Genomic DNA, 17,812 nt, shown 5'->3' with positions numbered 1-17,812 from the left:
AACTCTAATTGCAAGGAAATATATTTTTTTTGCATATTGATTTGAAAATGGGAGGCTTTAGTACAGCAGGTCTACATATCTCGTTAAAAAGTCTATGCGAGCACCAGGAACAATGAAGACACAATTAAGCAAATAATGTTTCATAAAGTTGTGAAAAAATGCTTTTTATGTTACGTAACATAATATAATATAAGACTATGATAAACAACAATTTCTTCTTTCCCTCACTACGTTTCTCTTCCTTTTTTCCTCTTTTTCTCCTTTTCCCGTCTTTTTTTTTGGCCAGCCGATGGGGGGGGGGGGGGGCACGTGCCCCCCCCCCGTAGTTACGCCACTGCTCCCCAATATACCCCACCCCCGTCTTTCACTCCCCCCCATTTTGTTATTCGGTAGACTTCCTCTCTTATTTCCCCTTCTCTGTGTATAATATTCACGCCCCCTTCCACTCCCCCACCACCATGACCACGCTTCCCCCACCCCGTTCTCCCTTTTTCCATCGCTATCCTGACTTCTGTTCTTTCTTCTGTTCGCTATACTCTCCTCCCTTGACGGCGATCCCGGTGGTAAGGAAATGCCCCTTACCCCCTCCCTGACCAAAAATCCCATGAAACCGATCCTTGTGAATATCTCACATAGTAATTTAAGAAAAGGGAATATTTATTCAATACAAAAACACGATTGGTATTCTGATTTGCTGAGGAAAAGTACAGGCAAATAAAAGGGGTGGGGTCTTTCTTCCATGACCACGATAACTTCATTTCAAAACTCGAACAACAGTCATAAAGTGGAGCGTTGTGGCCCAGTGGATTAGTCTCCGGACTTTGAAACAGAGGGTCGTGGGTTCGAATCCCAACCATGGCGTAATTTCCTTCAGCAAGAAATTGATCCACAATGTGCTGCACTCAACCCAGGTGAGGTAAATGGGTACCTGGCAGGAATTTATTCCTTGAAACGCAGCGCGCGTAACAGCTGCATTGCTAAAGCCAGGGTAATTAGGGTGCATATACTGTAGAGCGCTTAGAGACTTCTGACAAAGTAAGTTTTAAGCGCTATATAAGCAAGTGTAATTATAAAGGGAGTATTTTTCTTTTATTTTCCTTCTTTTCCTAAAATCTCTCTTTTCTTTTTTTATCCCTATAGCTAGTTTTCGATTTCTTCATCTTTTCTGCCATATCTCCTCTACCTATTCATTTCATCATTTCATTTAATTTCATCTGTGGTGTCCGTTCAAAACGGATAATTGTATACACTTGTCATTTCTTGTACAAAAAAAAAGAAATTCACAAAATAATATACTGCAATAACAGTAAAAATCAACTGAAAATTATTAACATTACATAATAATACAGAATGACAGGATATGCCTACATGATAAAATATACTATTTTACAACATGGAGCGTGGCCCAGTGGATTAGTCTTCTGATTTTGAAATTTAGAGAGGGTCGTGCACGGGTTCGAATCCCGGCCACGGCGTAATTTCTTTCGGCAAAAAATTCAACCACATTGTACTGCACTCAACCCAGGTGAGGTAAATGGGTACCTGGCAGGAATTTATTCCTTAGAATGCCACCGCACTGTAAAAGGCTACAGGGTTAAAGCCAACTACCAATATCCAATTGGGCGTAGGGACGCATTTGGCAGTGATTCGTGAATGATATTTTGTTAGGTTTTCATGTTCAACAAGAAGATCTATTAGATGATTTAATATAGTTTGTCTACTCCCCCCCCCCCCCCCCGAACCCCACAATCAGGCTCAGTGGCTTACTGTGAGTCACGTCATGGGGGGCACCCGCAAAATCGAATCATTTTAGTGGGCGCGCGAAGCGCGCTCAATAGCCAGGTGTATGCTGACCTAATAGAGATATTTATAAGGACCGTGCAATAAAAGGATGTGACCCTTTGGATGTGACCCACTGCGAGCGAAAAGCCCGAGCTGATTTTTTTTTATTTGTATCCAGACCTAAATAAGAGATATTATAAGCATTTTTGTATTCAGTTGTTTTGGTTTGGTTTTATAAAAATAAAAATCACAATAAAATACATTGCACAAGGTATGAGATTAAATATAGATATACAAACATTCACATAAAAATATACGGATGGATCACTCTATTCAGAGCCATTAATATAATGGCTCTGTTCTTCCTAGAGGTCCAGTAATACGAACCAGCTCACTAAACGATGCGAACGCGGAGTGCGAGCTAAATATTTAACCTAAACAGGGACATTTAAAGGACTATTTTCGGGAATTCATGAAGAGCATACATATCTCACCATAGTCATCTAATACGATTGCCAAGCGCTTGCTGATTTTTTTTTAAATAGAATTACACTTAAACACATAGAGTAGTTTTTGTAGTATTCGTTAACATGATACATATCTCAATATTGAAAGCGCAAGCCGGATTTTTTTTTTTTTTTGTTTGATGTTCAGACCAGACAAATTCTCGAAATGCGAGGAAATATATTTGGTGTGTATAATTAAAAACGGGATGTAGTATCATTTAATCCCATGCATTTTTATCTCATTAAGCAGACAATGTGAGCAAACAAACAATGTTTCATAAAGTAATGACAGCGTAATGTTTCTTATAATATAAGATAAACATACAATCTCTTTTTTCCCACTTCGTTTCTCTTTCTTTCTCCCTCTTTTCTCCTTTCCCCCGTTTTTTTTTGCCACCAGATTGGGGGGGGGGGCACGTGACCCCCGAGGTCCCCCTTGATTACGCCATTGATCAGGCCGCACAGGTACGTAACTCTTATTTATTTATTTTTTTTTACCTTACTACTGTTTCATGTTGTTCTAAAACGTTCAAGTTTAACGAAAATTTAAGTGTGATGCTTGTTTGGATTTTCAGGTTTTATGGACTTGCTACCAAATGTTTTTCTTTTTTTAATCTTTCATTTCTTACTCTATATATTTCCTCTTCGGAAGCAAATCTAAAATTATCGGACGTTGTATAGGCTACATAATTTATACTTACGAACTGCACTTTATTAGCAGTATACATTACACCTGATAGTGGCCAATACTCTAAGCTGCAAGAAGAGGGAGGAAAAGGAGGAGGAGAAAAAAGAAGAAGAAGAAGGCCAGGAGGAGGAGGAGGAGAAGAAGAAGAATGAGAAGGAGAAGGAGGAGAAAAGGAAGAATGAGAAGAAGAAGGAGGAGAAGAAGGAGAAGGGGAAAGAGAAGAAGAAGAAGAGGAGGAGGGGAGGAATCGAAGGAGATTATTCGATAGATGGCGCTATTTATAGGGCCTTGTAAATTCCCATTGCTATCATATCATCCCATCAATATATACCTTGAACGTATTATTTGATTTATTTTATTTTTGTTTTGTTTTGTTTATTTGTTCAAATACGGATAGTTGTACCATGCAGAGCAGGATGTTTCGTGTATGGATGAATTACCGTGTAGATGGATGTGTGCGTTTTGTGACGGGAAGGGGGGGGGGGGGAGTTGTGGGTGGTGGTGAGTTTTGAAGTGAGCTTGTGTGAGTGTCTTGGGAGAGAGATGGGGGGGGGGTGGGGGTAAGGTTATGAGTGTGTAGGCCGACGTTTTTTAGGCTAATAACCTTCCTCTAATTAACCTTTTTAAAATCTTTAATTCTTTTTTTTTCTTGTACAATTAGGTGCAAACGAGATTATATTTATATTCGTTCAGGAAAAAAGTCACCTTTTACAAAGTCTGTTTTTTATATTTTTTTTGTCGATTGATATGCCCCCCTCTGCTTTCACATTGTTATGGAAGAGAAATATTATTGAGCAGCTAACTTCATTGTAATAATTTTGAAAATTTATAATCTCATTGATATTGATATATTTATTTGTTTCGTATATGTACAAAATCTCGATTTGTATGAATTGTGATTGTAAACTTCTAAAGTAAAGAAATCATTGTTAATTTCTGGCATTAAAAGTTTATGATTTATGATGTTAAGGCATTTACTTGAATTTTTCGAAACTCTTAAAAAGGAAAACCTTTCAAGCTGATCTGCAGGGAGTCAGGAATTAACCCCTGTCCGTAAGTAATTTGCAGGTGAATTGTTATTACATTTCACCAGGCCTCGCCTTCTCCCGTTTCACACAGTACACTCGTGCTCCACCGTGCTTTTTTCTACTGATGAGTGATTAAATAAAATTAAGAAATAGTCATAGGTCTATATTTTCATAAATTTGTTTACTTCAAAGTGAATATGTCATTGAAAACGATAGCCAAAATAGGAATAATTGCCGATACCATACAACGAAAGAAAGGAAATATCTTTTTTTGGCTAGCCATCTTCAACGTGTTTACAAATTGGGGGTGAAGCTTCAGGGCCGATTCGTAATTCAACAAGACGCAAAAAAACAATTTTGTGTTAAGAAGAGGACATTGTTTTAGTTGATATGATATTCTCTAGGTGACTAAGTATATCTGCAGCAATTTGAGGTCTTCTTCAATTGTTTTACGTGCGATGGCAAGTGTAAATTCTGCAGAATATGTAAGTAGACCGACCGGCGAGCTCGAGCTAACTATTTTTTTTCATCACAGGCCCTGCCATTCAGGACATGGACACTCTCGTGCATGCACTGGCGCACTGGCGAGTAGGGTATTCGTAATTTGCACACTGCAGTAGTTACTAGCTTATGTCTCGAGTCTATGCAACATACAATACCCCCAATAAAAAGGTATTTAATATCATATTTGTATTGTACACCAAAATACTAAATATTACATTGTCATAATTATGATCCGCTTAATTAAAATAAATCTTGTCAATCTTCAAATTCAGTGATTAGGCCTAGGCTAGGTAATCCTCACCCATGGGTTCATATCGTCTCGCGAGCGAAGGATTATCAGTCATACGAACTCGACACACCACTACACTTCGAAAATATAGGGCATTATCGTGAAATAGGTGTCCAGTTTCCTAATTCCCCCGGACACTTACCAAATGAAAAACATGTCCTCCTTTATTTAAGGCTCAGTTTCGGTTCGCCGCGATATGTCTCCCTCTACTCGTACTCGAGCTCTCAATCTCTCGTCTGATATGTCATCATATAGCTTTATTTAGTCGCTCGTGCGCATGTATGTAAGGCTTGCTCCTTGCTAAACCTTGTTAACTCAGGTTAACTAGTGATTTATTTTGTTTTGGTGTCCTATTTCACGACTATATTAAAGCTTGTTTACCCTTGTTAAATTATGATTTTCATTTGTATTTTGGAGTCCTATTTCACGACTAAATTAAGGCTTGTTAAACCTTGTTAATTGGTGGTTGGATGTCAATGAGAAGTTACGTGGGGAAATAGGTGTCCACTGTGTACAAGTCTATGGAGAGTTTCTCCGTGCGTTTCTACAGACTGGTGTCCTATTTCACGAGTAAATTAAGGCTTGCTAAACCTTGTTAACTAGTGATTTATTTTGTTTTGGTGTCCTATTTCACGACTATATTAAAGCTTGTTTACCCTTGTAAAATTATGATTTTGATTTGTATTTTGGTGTCCTATTTCACGACTAAATTAAGGCTTGTTAAACCTTGTTAATTGGTGGTTGGATGTCAATGAGAAATTACGTGGGGAAATAGGTGTCCACTGTGTACAAGTCTATGGAAAGTTTCTCCGTGCGTTTCTACAGACTGGTGTCCTATTTCACGAGTAAATTAAGGCTTGCTAAACCTTGTTAACTAGTGATTTATTTTGTTTTGGTGTCCTATTTCACGACTATATTAAAGCTTGTTTACTCTTGTTAAATTATGATTTTCATTTGTATTTTGGTGTCCTATTTCACGACTAAATTAAGGCTTGTTAAAAATTGTTAATTGGTGGTTGGATGTCAATGAGAAATTACGTGGGGAAATAGGTGTCCACTGTGTACAAGTCTATGGAGAGTTTCTCCGTGCGTTTCTACAGACTGGTGTCCTATTTCACGAGTAAATTAAGGCTTGCTAAACCTTGTTAACTAGTGATTTATTTTGTTTTGGTGTCCTATTTCACGACTATATTAAAGCTTGTTTACTCTTGTTAAATTATGATTTTGATTTGTATTTTGGTGTCCTATTTCACGACTAAATTAAGGCTTGTTAAACCTTGTTAATTGGTGGTTGGATGTCAATGAGAAGTTACGTGGGGAAATAGGTGTCCACTGTGTACAAGTCTATGGAGAGTTTCTCCGTGCGTTTCTACAGACTGGTGTCCTATTTCACGAGTAAATTAAGGCTTGCTAAACCTTGTTAACTAGTGATTTATTTTGTTTTGGTGTCCTATTTCACGACTATATTAAAGCTTGTTTACTCTTGTTAAATTATGATTTTGATTTGTATTTTGGTGTCCTATTTCACGACTAAATTAAGGCTTGTTAAACCTTGTTAATTGGTGGTTGGATGTCAATGAGAAGTTACGTGGGGAAATAGGTGCCCACTGTGTACAAGTCTATGGAGAGTTTCTCCGTGCGTTTCTACAGACTGGTGTCCTATTTCACGAGTAAATTAGGGCTTGCTAATTAAACCTTGTTAACTAGTGATTTATTTTGTTTTGGTGTCCTATTTCACGACTATATTAAAGCTTGTTTACTCTTGTTAAATTATGATTTTGATTTGTATTTTGGTGTCCTATTTCACGACTAAATTAAGGCTTGTTAAACCTTGTTAATTGGTGGTTGGATGTCAATGAGAAGTTACGTGGGGAAATAGGTGTCCACTGTGTACAAGTCTATGGAGAGTTTCTCCGTGCGTTTCTACAGACTGGTGTCCTATTTCACGAGTAAATTAAGGCTTGCTAAACCTTGTTAACTAGTGATTTATTTTGTTTTGGTGTCCTATTTCACGACTATATTAAAGCTTGTTTACCCTTGTTAAATTATGATTTTGATTTGTATTTTGGTGTCCTATTTCACGACTAAATTAAGGCTTGTTAAACCTTGTTAATTGGTGGTTGGATGTCAATGAGAAATTACGTGGGGAAATAGGTGTCCACTGTGTACAAGTCTATGGAAAGTTTCTCCGTGCGTTTCTACAGACTGGTGTCCTATTTCACGAGTAAATTAAGGCTTGCTAAACCTTGTTAACTAGTGATTTATTTTGTTTTGGTGTCCTATTTCACGACTATATTAAAGCTTGTTTACTCTTGTTAAATTATGATTTTGATTTGTATTTTGGTGTCCTATTTCACGACTAAATTAAGGCTTGTTAAACCTTGTTAATTGGTGGTTGGATGTCAATGAGAAGTTACGTGGGGAAATAGGTGTCCACTGTGTACAAGTCTATGGAGAGTTTCTCCGTGCGTTTCTACAGACTGGTGTCCTATTTCACGAGTAAATTAAGGCTTGCTAAACCTTGTTAACTAATGATTGTACTTTTAATTTTGGTGTCCTATTTTTCGCGACTAGCTTGTTAAACCTTGTTAAATAATGATTTTAATTTATATTTTGGTGTCGATTGAAAAACCGTCCCTCGCTGTAAAAGTCGTTCAATAGAATATTGTGTGAGGAGCAAGGAACCAGAAGCGACTGCTCTGTGTGGAGAGTTTCGCATCGGGAACAAAAGGTTTCGCATCAGATCTTTTGAAAATTGTTGAAGCGAGGATTTCTTTAGAATATCATGGTAAGGTAGATCCCGGTTCAAATAAGTGTCCAGTTTCCTAAAGCACGGAATGGCCAAATACAGTGGGCTTTTGCCCACATAAAATATTATGTATAAATAAATATTCCACATCCTGCTATGACACTTACCGAATCATTTAGATCCTTCCGTGACTTCTCCTTGAAGTTTCTTTCGAAAAATATGTATATTTTCTTGATCTTTAGTGAAGATTTTATGGAGATAGAAATCATTCAGCGTTGATATCAATTTTCTCCTGAAGAGGGCGCGCGATTTATATTCATATCAAAGACACGACAAGGGAAAGAATAGGCACCTACACTATTTTACGCGCATATCGACGCAAGGCATTACGCAAAGTCCGTGAAGTGTCCAATCTTTTCATTGTATAGACTTTGGTATACCGTATACGTATTATTGACGTTCGTCAAAGCTTGTACTGCTGGTTTCTTTCCAGGCATGTATATTATTTTCATTTTTTTTTTATCAGTCATCTTTTTAAATTAGGCAGTGTATACAGCCACACGCGTGTGTCTTTACCATCCAGCCACACGCGTGTGGTTATATCCAGAACACCTATCTGTGGATACCGCCACACGCCGCCAGTAATAACAGTAAAACACGTATGTAGGTCTGACCGTCTATATCACGATCAAAATAACCTCATTTCTTCATTAAATTCTTACATTCTAAACCCCTTTGATATCCTTAGATCGTTTCAATTTCATTCTCACCGTCTTCTCTCCTTGCTTTTCTTGTCTTGTTACAAACGGTCGTCTGTTTAACAGCAAATTCTCTTTTTCTACTTGTGTCGATTCTGGCTTCCTTCGCGGTGGCAGACCCATACAGCGTTAGCGCAGCGCAGTAGCTCCGATACACAGTCTGGGTTTCGTACGTACGCACGTACGCGCACATAGCCTAGAGTCAGTAGAGAATCGACACAAGTAGAAAAAGTGTGGAAATTTGCTATTTAACAGGCGGCCTTTTGTAACAAGACAAGAAAAGCAAGGAAAGAAGACGGTGAGAATGAAATTGAAACGATTTAAAGAAATCAAAGGGGTTTAGAATGTAAGAATTTAATGAAGAAATGAGGTTATTTTGATCGTGATATAGACGGTCAGACCTACATGCGTGTTTTACTGTTATTACTGGCGGCGTGTGGCGGTATCCACAGATAGGTGTTCTGGATATAACCACACGCGTGTGGCTGGATGGTAAAGACACACGCGTGTGGCTGTATACACTGCCTTTAAATTAATGCAAATGAGTGTTATCATCACCAATAATAATCATTAATTATGTTTTTTGAAGGCATTTCATTAATTGGCGCCCATAATTAGTAAATTAATCATGAGGATTGCGCATTCAAAGAATTTAGATACAGTTATAAAATTACCGAGGAGCTGAATCAAGGTTGTGAAATTATTAGCGCCACCAACGGGCTTCCTTGTATTTCCGTGGAAGAGACAAGCGAAGTCACTTTCGAGGCCGAGGTAAGCAAAATGTGCTTTTTTTATCGGATTATTATTTTATTATTATTATTATATTCAGCAAAATCTTGCTACTTACCGGCAAGAGCCCCGGTGCGTAGCGAGAAGGAGCTTCGGCAAATATTACTTCAGCAATGAAGCGATGTTTGCCGACTACTTCGAAATCCAGGGTCAAACACGGTCTATTGTACGAGGTTAGTACATACTAACCTCGTACAATGTGTGAGTGGGTAATCCTAGGCTATAACCTGGTTTGACATTGAACATGTTGAATGAGTGGGCCTAATCTGTAATCATTTAAATCGTCGCCAATAAAATGTAATGAAATGTTTTTCATTCTCCAGAGGCAGAGTCGGAGTCACTCACACGTATTGCGAGGTACACTAATCAGAGTCAGACTCAGAGAGTAAAAAAAAGAAATATTCAAATTAATTTTGAGCATATTTTTTATTTATTTGTGAGGCCCTCTCTTCTTTGGTGTTGTAAAAGTGTAGATCTAACTCATAAAATTTCTCCATAATTGTAGGTCTATTGAGTATTGTAAGAAATACAATTTTGGGCCAAGGAATGTGATGAAGTGTAACGAGTTAGTCCTTGACTTACTGTGCTACCCCCCCCCATGAAGCATTTAACTTTTAAGATTTATCAAGAACAATAAAAGACATAGGGGTCTGGACAATTAGGCCGACAGACTGAATACTTAACAATTAAAATATCCGCAGCAGAGGGCAAGGGTATTAAGCTGCCTGAGATTTCATTCTTTCTTTGATATTAAATTGTGCTGTCGTAATTGTGAAATACTACTACATAACCTTGTTCATTGAATGAGTGCATGTATAGAAAGAATAACAGGTAAACTGTGGAAGTGTGATCATCATCATTTCATCTTATGTTCAACAGTTCAATCATTTTATAAATTTCATATTACAAAATACAAGTAATTCCGATTTAACCTTTACGTACATGTAGATCCTTGATCCATCTTATTTCCTCTATTTTGATAACTCATGAACTTCATAACAAAACGTTTGAAATCTTGAAGTAATCAAATCTGCAGTGTAAGTTTTTATTGTTTTTGTTTGATTTTGTGTCATTTTTTTATATTCATGAATGTGTATATACCGTATATATTTTCACAATTATTTGAAAACACATTGCAAGTAAGTGGGGGATTCTTTAAAAATATGAAAATACAGTTTAGAGTTTAGACTCTCATTTCTAGAGGAAACAGAATTAATTTAAAAAAAAAAAATTCTTATCATTTACATCCTATATGACAAATGTACTTAATCCATAAAAGACACATACATACACAAGCTAAATGCACTCAAGGGTTCATTACCATCCTGCCTGTGGGGAATCTACAGGTAGGACTCACTCACACAACATGCGAGGTTAGTAATACTAACCTCGCACAACGTATGTGGTTTTATAGTGGACTTTGACGTTTTCATTCATCACACGAATGTGAGGGAATGAAAAACGCCAAACATTTGAGTATTTCTCCACTAATGGAAATTTGTTTTTATGATTTAACTTTTTTTTTTAATGAATTGGAAATTATTTATAAAAGTGTTTTTATCGCTTACCTCCAAGTCTCAACCAGGATACTCCGTTCGATCCGTCCTTAATACTGCGGTGGAAAGTACGCAAACAACAATCGAAAAGCAATTTTTCGTATCGAACATTCTCAATTCAAGTCGTCAGCGCATAATAGGAAATTGTACCAAAAATCAACAGGTTGCATCTCATGTATATACTTATTGGTAAAGTACGCCATCTTTTGACAAGATGATGATGAAAGTGGATTGAACGAGCAAGAAAATAATGCTGATCGCCTAGAATGCAGCTAGCTTGCAACACCGTAAACAAAGGTACGGTAGGCACTTAAGAACCGCGCGCCCTCTTTAGGCAAAAGTTGATATCAACGCTGATCAAGAGGCATCTACGTGAAGATCACGAAAAATGCTCTTATTTTATTAAAAACAACACCAAACAGAATTCAACAAACGATCCATATGGTTCGGTAAGTGTCATAGAATAAATATAATGCTTAGCTACGATGTAAAGTCATAGTTATTTTAGTAAAAAGGGTGTGAAAGATTCGCGTGCACCAGGTGCATATGAATCCTTCACACACGAGACGATTTGAAACCATGAGTGGGTAGGACTATGGTATGCCAATGCTGTACACAGTACACAATTTTAGAAAATCCTTAATAAAATATCTCTTTTCTGACCCAAAATACTAATTTATTTTTCATTAGTAACTTGGGAGTAATTTTTGTATTCACCAGAGCACTTAAAAACTTGAATTTTGGGCATATTTTTTGTACGCCCTCTATTGATGGAAAGTAATGAGGCAAGACAGTTGTCATTTTTCAATCTCTATTTAATTTAAAGAATCACATTTCCTTAAAGAGCCTTGTACATGTAGCTGTAATGGAAACTGACTGTTTAAAAATAACGCATTTGTCCCAAAGAAAAGGAGAAAATAAGCCAAACACTGCCAACCTTATTTCACCACACAGGGAGTAGTAACAGAGAACAAGGTTATATCATAACCTTGTTTATAGAATGAATGGCTGAATGTCTGTATATCACTGTACATAATCAACCAAAAGGCATATTTCTAGTACTTTTCACATGGCATTTTCTCTTGTACTTGTATAAAAATGCAATATTTTATGTAAAGAAACGGTGATCAAAGTTGGATATTTAATTTTTATAATAAAAAATACATGTACATGTGTTTACAAGAGCATGTATTATTTATTTTTAGTATACCATTGCACAATTAACTTGTTTGCCGATGTACAGTAAATCCCATTAAAGGTAAAATCCACCCCAGAAAAATGTTGATTTGAATAAATAGAGAAAAATCAAACTTGCTACACACTGAAAATTTCATCAAGTTCTCGGAAGTTAAATAAGAAATTAATGACACTTTAAAGTTTTGCTTATTTTTCACAAAACAGTGATATGCACAGCTCAAATGAGAAAGTTGATGATGTCCCTTATTGACTATTTATTTTTGTTTTTTATTGTTTGAATTATACAATATTCAATTTTTTATGGATTTGACAATAAGGACCAACTTGACTGTATCATATCAAGGTTGCAAGTCATCTTTGGCCAAGTAACTTTCACCATTTTGTGGGATCTATTACTGATGAATAATTTTCATTCACTTTTTAGGATTCTTTCTATGTGATTTTGGGGACTCTTAAAGACTGTATTTGACATTGTGGTTTTCCTTACTCTTACATTATATTCACGTAGATGGAAAGACCCATAAATGACAATGTACGTGGTCATGTACACATGCATGTACACTTTGTAGTTCATAAATACCAGTACTGACACTGTAGATTGACGATTTCAGCTTGTGTGCAGCTGATCTACCGGTAAATTGGCTCACCTTCATAGCAGAGTGAGACTAGTATAGGCGCCGCTTTTCCGACGGCGGCGGCGTCAACATCAAATCTTAACCTAAGGTTAAGTTTTTGAAATGACATCATAACTTAGAAAGTATATGGACCTAGTTCATGAAACATGGCCATAAGGTTAATCAAGTATTACTGAACATCCTATTAGAGTTTCATGTCACATGACCAAGGTCAAAGGTCATTTTATAGGGTCAATGAACTTAGACCATGTTGGGGGAATCAACATCAAATCTTAACCTGAGGTTAAGTTTTTGAAATGTCATCATAACTTAGAAAATATATGGACCTAGTTCATTAAACTTGGACATAAGGTTAATCAAGTATCACCAAACATCCTGCATGAGTTTCACGTCACATGACCAAGGTCAAAGGTCATTAGGGTCAATGAACTTTGGCCGATTTGGGGGTATCTGTTGAATTACAATCAAAACTTTAAAAGTTTTTGGATCTGATTCATGAAACTTGGACATAATAGTAATCAAGTATCTCTGAACATCCTGTGCAAGTTTCAGGTCACATGATCAAGGTCAAAGGTCATTTAGGGTCAATGAACTTTGGCCGAATGGGGGTATTTGTTGAATTACCATCATAACTTTAAAAGTATGTTGGTCTAGTTCATAAAACTTGGACATAAGAGTAATCAAGTATCACTGAACACCCTGTGTGCATTTTAGGTCACATGACCAAGGTCAAAGGTCAATGAACTTTGGCAATAATGGGGGTATCTGTAGAATTACCATCATAACTTTGCAAGTTTATTGATCTGACTTTTGAAACTTGGACATAAGAGTAATCAAGTATCACTGAATATCCTGTGCAAGTTTCAGGTCACATGATCAAGGTCAAAGGTCATTGGAGGTTAATGAACTTTGGCCACATTGGTTGTATTTGTTGAATTACCATCCTATCTCTGTAAAGTGTATTGGTCTAGTTCATAAAACGTGGAAATAAGAGTAACCAAGTATCACTGAACATCTTGCGCGAGTTATAGTAGTTTTCAAAGTCAGCACTGCTGCTACAGTATGTTGAATCGCGTGATGCAGTTGAGACGGCCAGAGGCATTCCACTTGTATAAAACATGTAGGCCCTACATGTATGTACAGTATATTCCAATAAAGAAGAATAATTAAGTAATAAAAAATACAAAGAGTAATGATAGTAATTACCGGTAACAGTTATCGATACTTTACAAATGTCAGTATCATACATGTTCATGTTCATGTGTGTATTTGTAGAATACATACATGTACTGTACACTATTACACTGTACAGTTTACTGTATATACAGTTTGTATTTAATAACTTGTTATACTTGTGTGACCTTCTGTTTTGTTTTACCTCGAAAGCTCCCCAAATTTCTTTGTATTTTGTTGTGAACAGAATATTGGCAGATGCCAATGGTGTTTACAGTTACTTCAATTCATTTCCTTTGATAAATAATCCTTTTAATGTATACAGATACTTGATACACAAATAAACTTTTTGGCTTTTAGGGGATAAACATCTCCCATCTTTAATGAGAGTCTCTACCTTGAGATTTTTTGTACATCACTGCATTGTTTGTCAAAAACATAATTGTCTTCCTATTTATATTTACCGGTACATTTACACACTTCCTCTGGAAAAAACAACCAATGAAAATAAATATTCTGTTGTTTTATTTTTCCTCTCTGTCCCGTCGTGGATGCAGCCAGAGTGTAAGCCGATCATCCATTCACCCATGAATCTGTCATGTCACCAAGAGGCCATGTCGAAACACAATAGCACAGACTCACAGCCCATTCCTGGTGGTGGGAAGGGCAGCGGTAGTAGTAAGGCCAGTAAGAACCCCTTTCCAACCAGTCCCCAGCCCACCGGTCAGTCTCCTTCCCCATCCTCGAGTTCAATGCTGAAAAAGAGGAGAGCAGACTTCCGATTTGGCCGTATCTTGGGGGAGGGATCGTATTCAGAGGTAAGCTATCCTACTTTCGCATACATTTATATTTTAATATTAAAGAAACTTAAGCAATTTATGCAGAGTCTTTATTAAGCCTGAGTCATATCGATTATTTTGAAAACCGGTGTTCGACAGCTCTAATTCGATCGAACATCGATGCATCGAATATTGAAGGCGGGGAAAATTTAGTCTTTTGTTTTTGTGTCGATGCGATGCGCTTTGCATACTACGCACTGACGGTATGCGCTGGCGTTGGCCGGGTGAGCGTTGCACAAGCAGATGACAGCAAAGTTCGTTTGTATTTTCCAAGATAAAAAAAAAACACAAAAAAAAAGGCCGGGGACCAAAGCAGAATTCTTCCCAAAATATCTTCAACAATGATATTTGCTGATGACAACATATAAGTTTAAAATGAATCAATAATAAAGACATGAATCACGCAGAGTCGATCCGAATGATTTTCGGTCAAATAGCATTCGCAGTCCATTCACCAGCCCCGTCCGCAGCTCCGTACACTCACTCCCGAAACGACAGGCGTGCTTGACGTCATCAGCGCCAGCAAACAAGTGCAATCAACTGAGAGCGCTGTAACTTGCCTGAGATTGTTTAGTTGGATCCTAAATGAGCTCCAAATAAATTTATGGGAATAAATACTTTATTTTCTCTGGATGGTCATTTGAATTGCTATTCAATGCTGATATAACGATTGTGAGGACAGATTGTGGAATATGAGTTATGACGATGTTCGAGAATTAATCCTGATGACAATCCAGTTTTTAGACGCAATTGAGCATGCGATCAAAATAAATACGAATGTTTTGAATCGAGCCCTAAATTCATCTAAATTATTACGATTTAACAAGATTTTATGGTCATACTAAGAATATTGACGATGTCAGCAAAGTATGTTATGTTCATATGGAAGAATTAATACTGGCCCGATTATTTCTATTGTTATTCCATCTCTGGACGTCTCCTCCAAGCTCCGAGAAAATAAGCACAATGCGCATGCGTGTTCGATGACGTATGACATATTTTCCCATTCATGAAATCAGAGCCCAAAGTTGGGCACAAACTAGCTTCAAATTGATGGGGAAAAAAATCAAACGCAATTTTCTCTGTTTTGTCATGTAAAATGTTATTATATGGTGATATTACAAACTTGAACAGAGTTTTTGCATGTAGACAATGTTCGAGAATCAATCCTGATGTGATGATTATTTTTTTTAGACAAGTGCACTAGCTCGAAGTCAAGTCGATCGTCATGAGATGTCCGCCATTGAAAATTGAAACGAAATACAAACGTTTCACATCAAGCTCTAAATTCATATTAATGATTATCATATGCAAATTATTGTTAAATATTACGATTAAATAATGTTCTATGGTCATGATATTAATATTGTTCATGAAAGCAAGATTTATTTTACGTTGATCGCGTCAATTTCCGGCCATTTTCTGGTTTGATTAAAGAACAGTACTGCGCATGCACGATCGATGGCCATGACTTCCATTCATGAATTCATCGTGCATAAATTATCTCGGCACAAGCAGACGAGTAAGACTCGAACTATGATCGAAATAAACTTCAAATTAATGGTGAATAGCATCATAATTACTCAATCGGTTTCATTTTGGGGGCAATAGAAATCAAGTAAGTAGTAGTAAAGTTGGACATTACTGATATTTTGATGATTGATTGTGTAAACCAAACGAATCGGCCGGCCGACGTATTTTATTTTTTTTTTCGATGCACCGATTTTGCAAAATCTGCACCGGTGTTCGATCAATGTCATCGATGTCATCGATTTTAAAATCGATTCGACTCAGGATAAGTCTTTATTAAAGTGATTGGTTAACATTGGTTTGACTTTTAAAAAATCTGAGCTAGAAGGTCACACTTGTCACCTGTGTCTGTGATACATGTATGTTACAAAAATGAAGCCCAGAAAAAATTGCGTAATTTATTTCATGCAAATCACTATTAAGTGATTATGCTAATTTATGTGTAATTAGTATGCAAAATCATACTTTTTCCTCTAACTCCCTAAATAAAGCTCCAAATGTACTAATTTTGGGTAAACTTTTTGTGGTGTTCTTAGCAAGTGTACATGAAAAAAATTGCGATATCAAATCATTTTCTTATGTATTAAATTTTTTTTTGCAATTTCTTATGTATTTTTTTTTTTTTTGACCTTTTGTTTTCCATTGTTTTTTCAATGAAATTTGTTTGGGACTGTTCTGTGATCATAAAAAGCATCCAATTAATACATTTAGACCAGCAAAACTTAAAATAATCATACATTTATTAATTTTGGTTGAAAACACAATTTGCATTGACTTTGTACAGGAAATCACGTTTTTGAGCAATTTTTGGTCCGACATGCACTTACATAATGTTGCGTAATTTCGGAACCACGTACCCGGGTGACGCAAAATTGGTCTCAAAAGTTGCGCAAGACTTGAAAGTAAAAAGTCAGCGAGCAGCGTGGTCAGAAAATTTTGCGCGGCGAAAATATTGCGCGATTCGTTGAGGGGGGGCCTCCGAGACCCCCCCCCCGGCCTAGATAGGGTTAAGAGATAATCATACACACAATGAAATGTATGTAAAATTGTGCCATGAAATGTCAGTTACCATGAAAATGCCCTTTAACTGTACATATTTTTAAAAAAGGGCTTTTACCACTTTTTAAGGCACCTTTAATGCACGCAGGTTGTTTAATTGTGATAATTTTTCACTTATCGTAAATATCTTTATCTCAACGTCCAGGGGAGCATTTTACAAGATGAATAGTCAGTGAATTTCCACCGAATATTGTTATAAGCTACCAGAATACTTGCATCTGATTGGCTCAGAAAATTTGATTCATGCAACACTGCCCTGATCACCTTCAGTCACTGATATTTTTATACATGTACTTTTCCTTTGTTATACCAGGTTGTGTTGGCTACAGAAATATCATCTGGCAACCAATATGCAAGTAAGTCAATATGTATTTGAATCCATCTCATTAATGCAAGCCTCCCAGTGCCCCACGCTGTATTCCACCAAAACAATACTGCAATACTCTACAGGGCTACCAAGTCTCACGCATTATGCGTGAGACTCAAGCATTTTGGACTCTTGTTCATCCCCTCAAATCTCTGTCTCACGCAACCATCACAGCCTATCCCCATATACATTGTTCATAATGTCTGTGATCTCACTCAGATTCACAGAAAATCTCACGCATAGCTGGTCTTGAACTTGGCATCTCTGACTCTATCACCTCATCATCACTTGAGAAACTTGTAGATTTATGGATATTGCGAGGAGAATTGGTGAGATTCAAAATGAGACTTGTGATGAGTTACA

At 36.9% G+C, this 17,812-nt stretch overlaps 1 protein-coding gene across 1 annotated transcript in view; it reads left to right on the top strand.

The window, feature by feature from the left end:
• Window positions 1-4,279: 4,279 nt before the first annotated feature.
• The window catches only part of LOC121423096 (3-phosphoinositide-dependent protein kinase 1-like), a 49,520-nt gene continuing 35,987 nt past the window's right edge, over window positions 4,280-17,812 (top strand). Inside the window, exons 1-3 of the mRNA XM_041618385.1 lie at window positions 4,280-4,489; window positions 14,212-14,472; window positions 17,396-17,438. Coding sequence (XP_041474319.1) covers window positions 4,463-4,489; window positions 14,212-14,472; window positions 17,396-17,438 — 331 coding nt within the window. The 5' untranslated portion in view covers window positions 4,280-4,462. The remainder of the gene's footprint in view (window positions 4,490-14,211; window positions 14,473-17,395; window positions 17,439-17,812) is intronic.

The sequence above is a fragment of the Lytechinus variegatus genome, chromosome 10, assembly GCF_018143015.1.
Source record: "Lytechinus variegatus isolate NC3 chromosome 10, Lvar_3.0, whole genome shotgun sequence".
NCBI lineage: Eukaryota > Metazoa > Echinodermata > Echinoidea > Temnopleuroida > Toxopneustidae > Lytechinus > Lytechinus variegatus.
The sequence above is the reverse complement of the archived record's forward strand: the minus strand, read 5'-3'. Positions and strand labels throughout refer to the sequence as shown.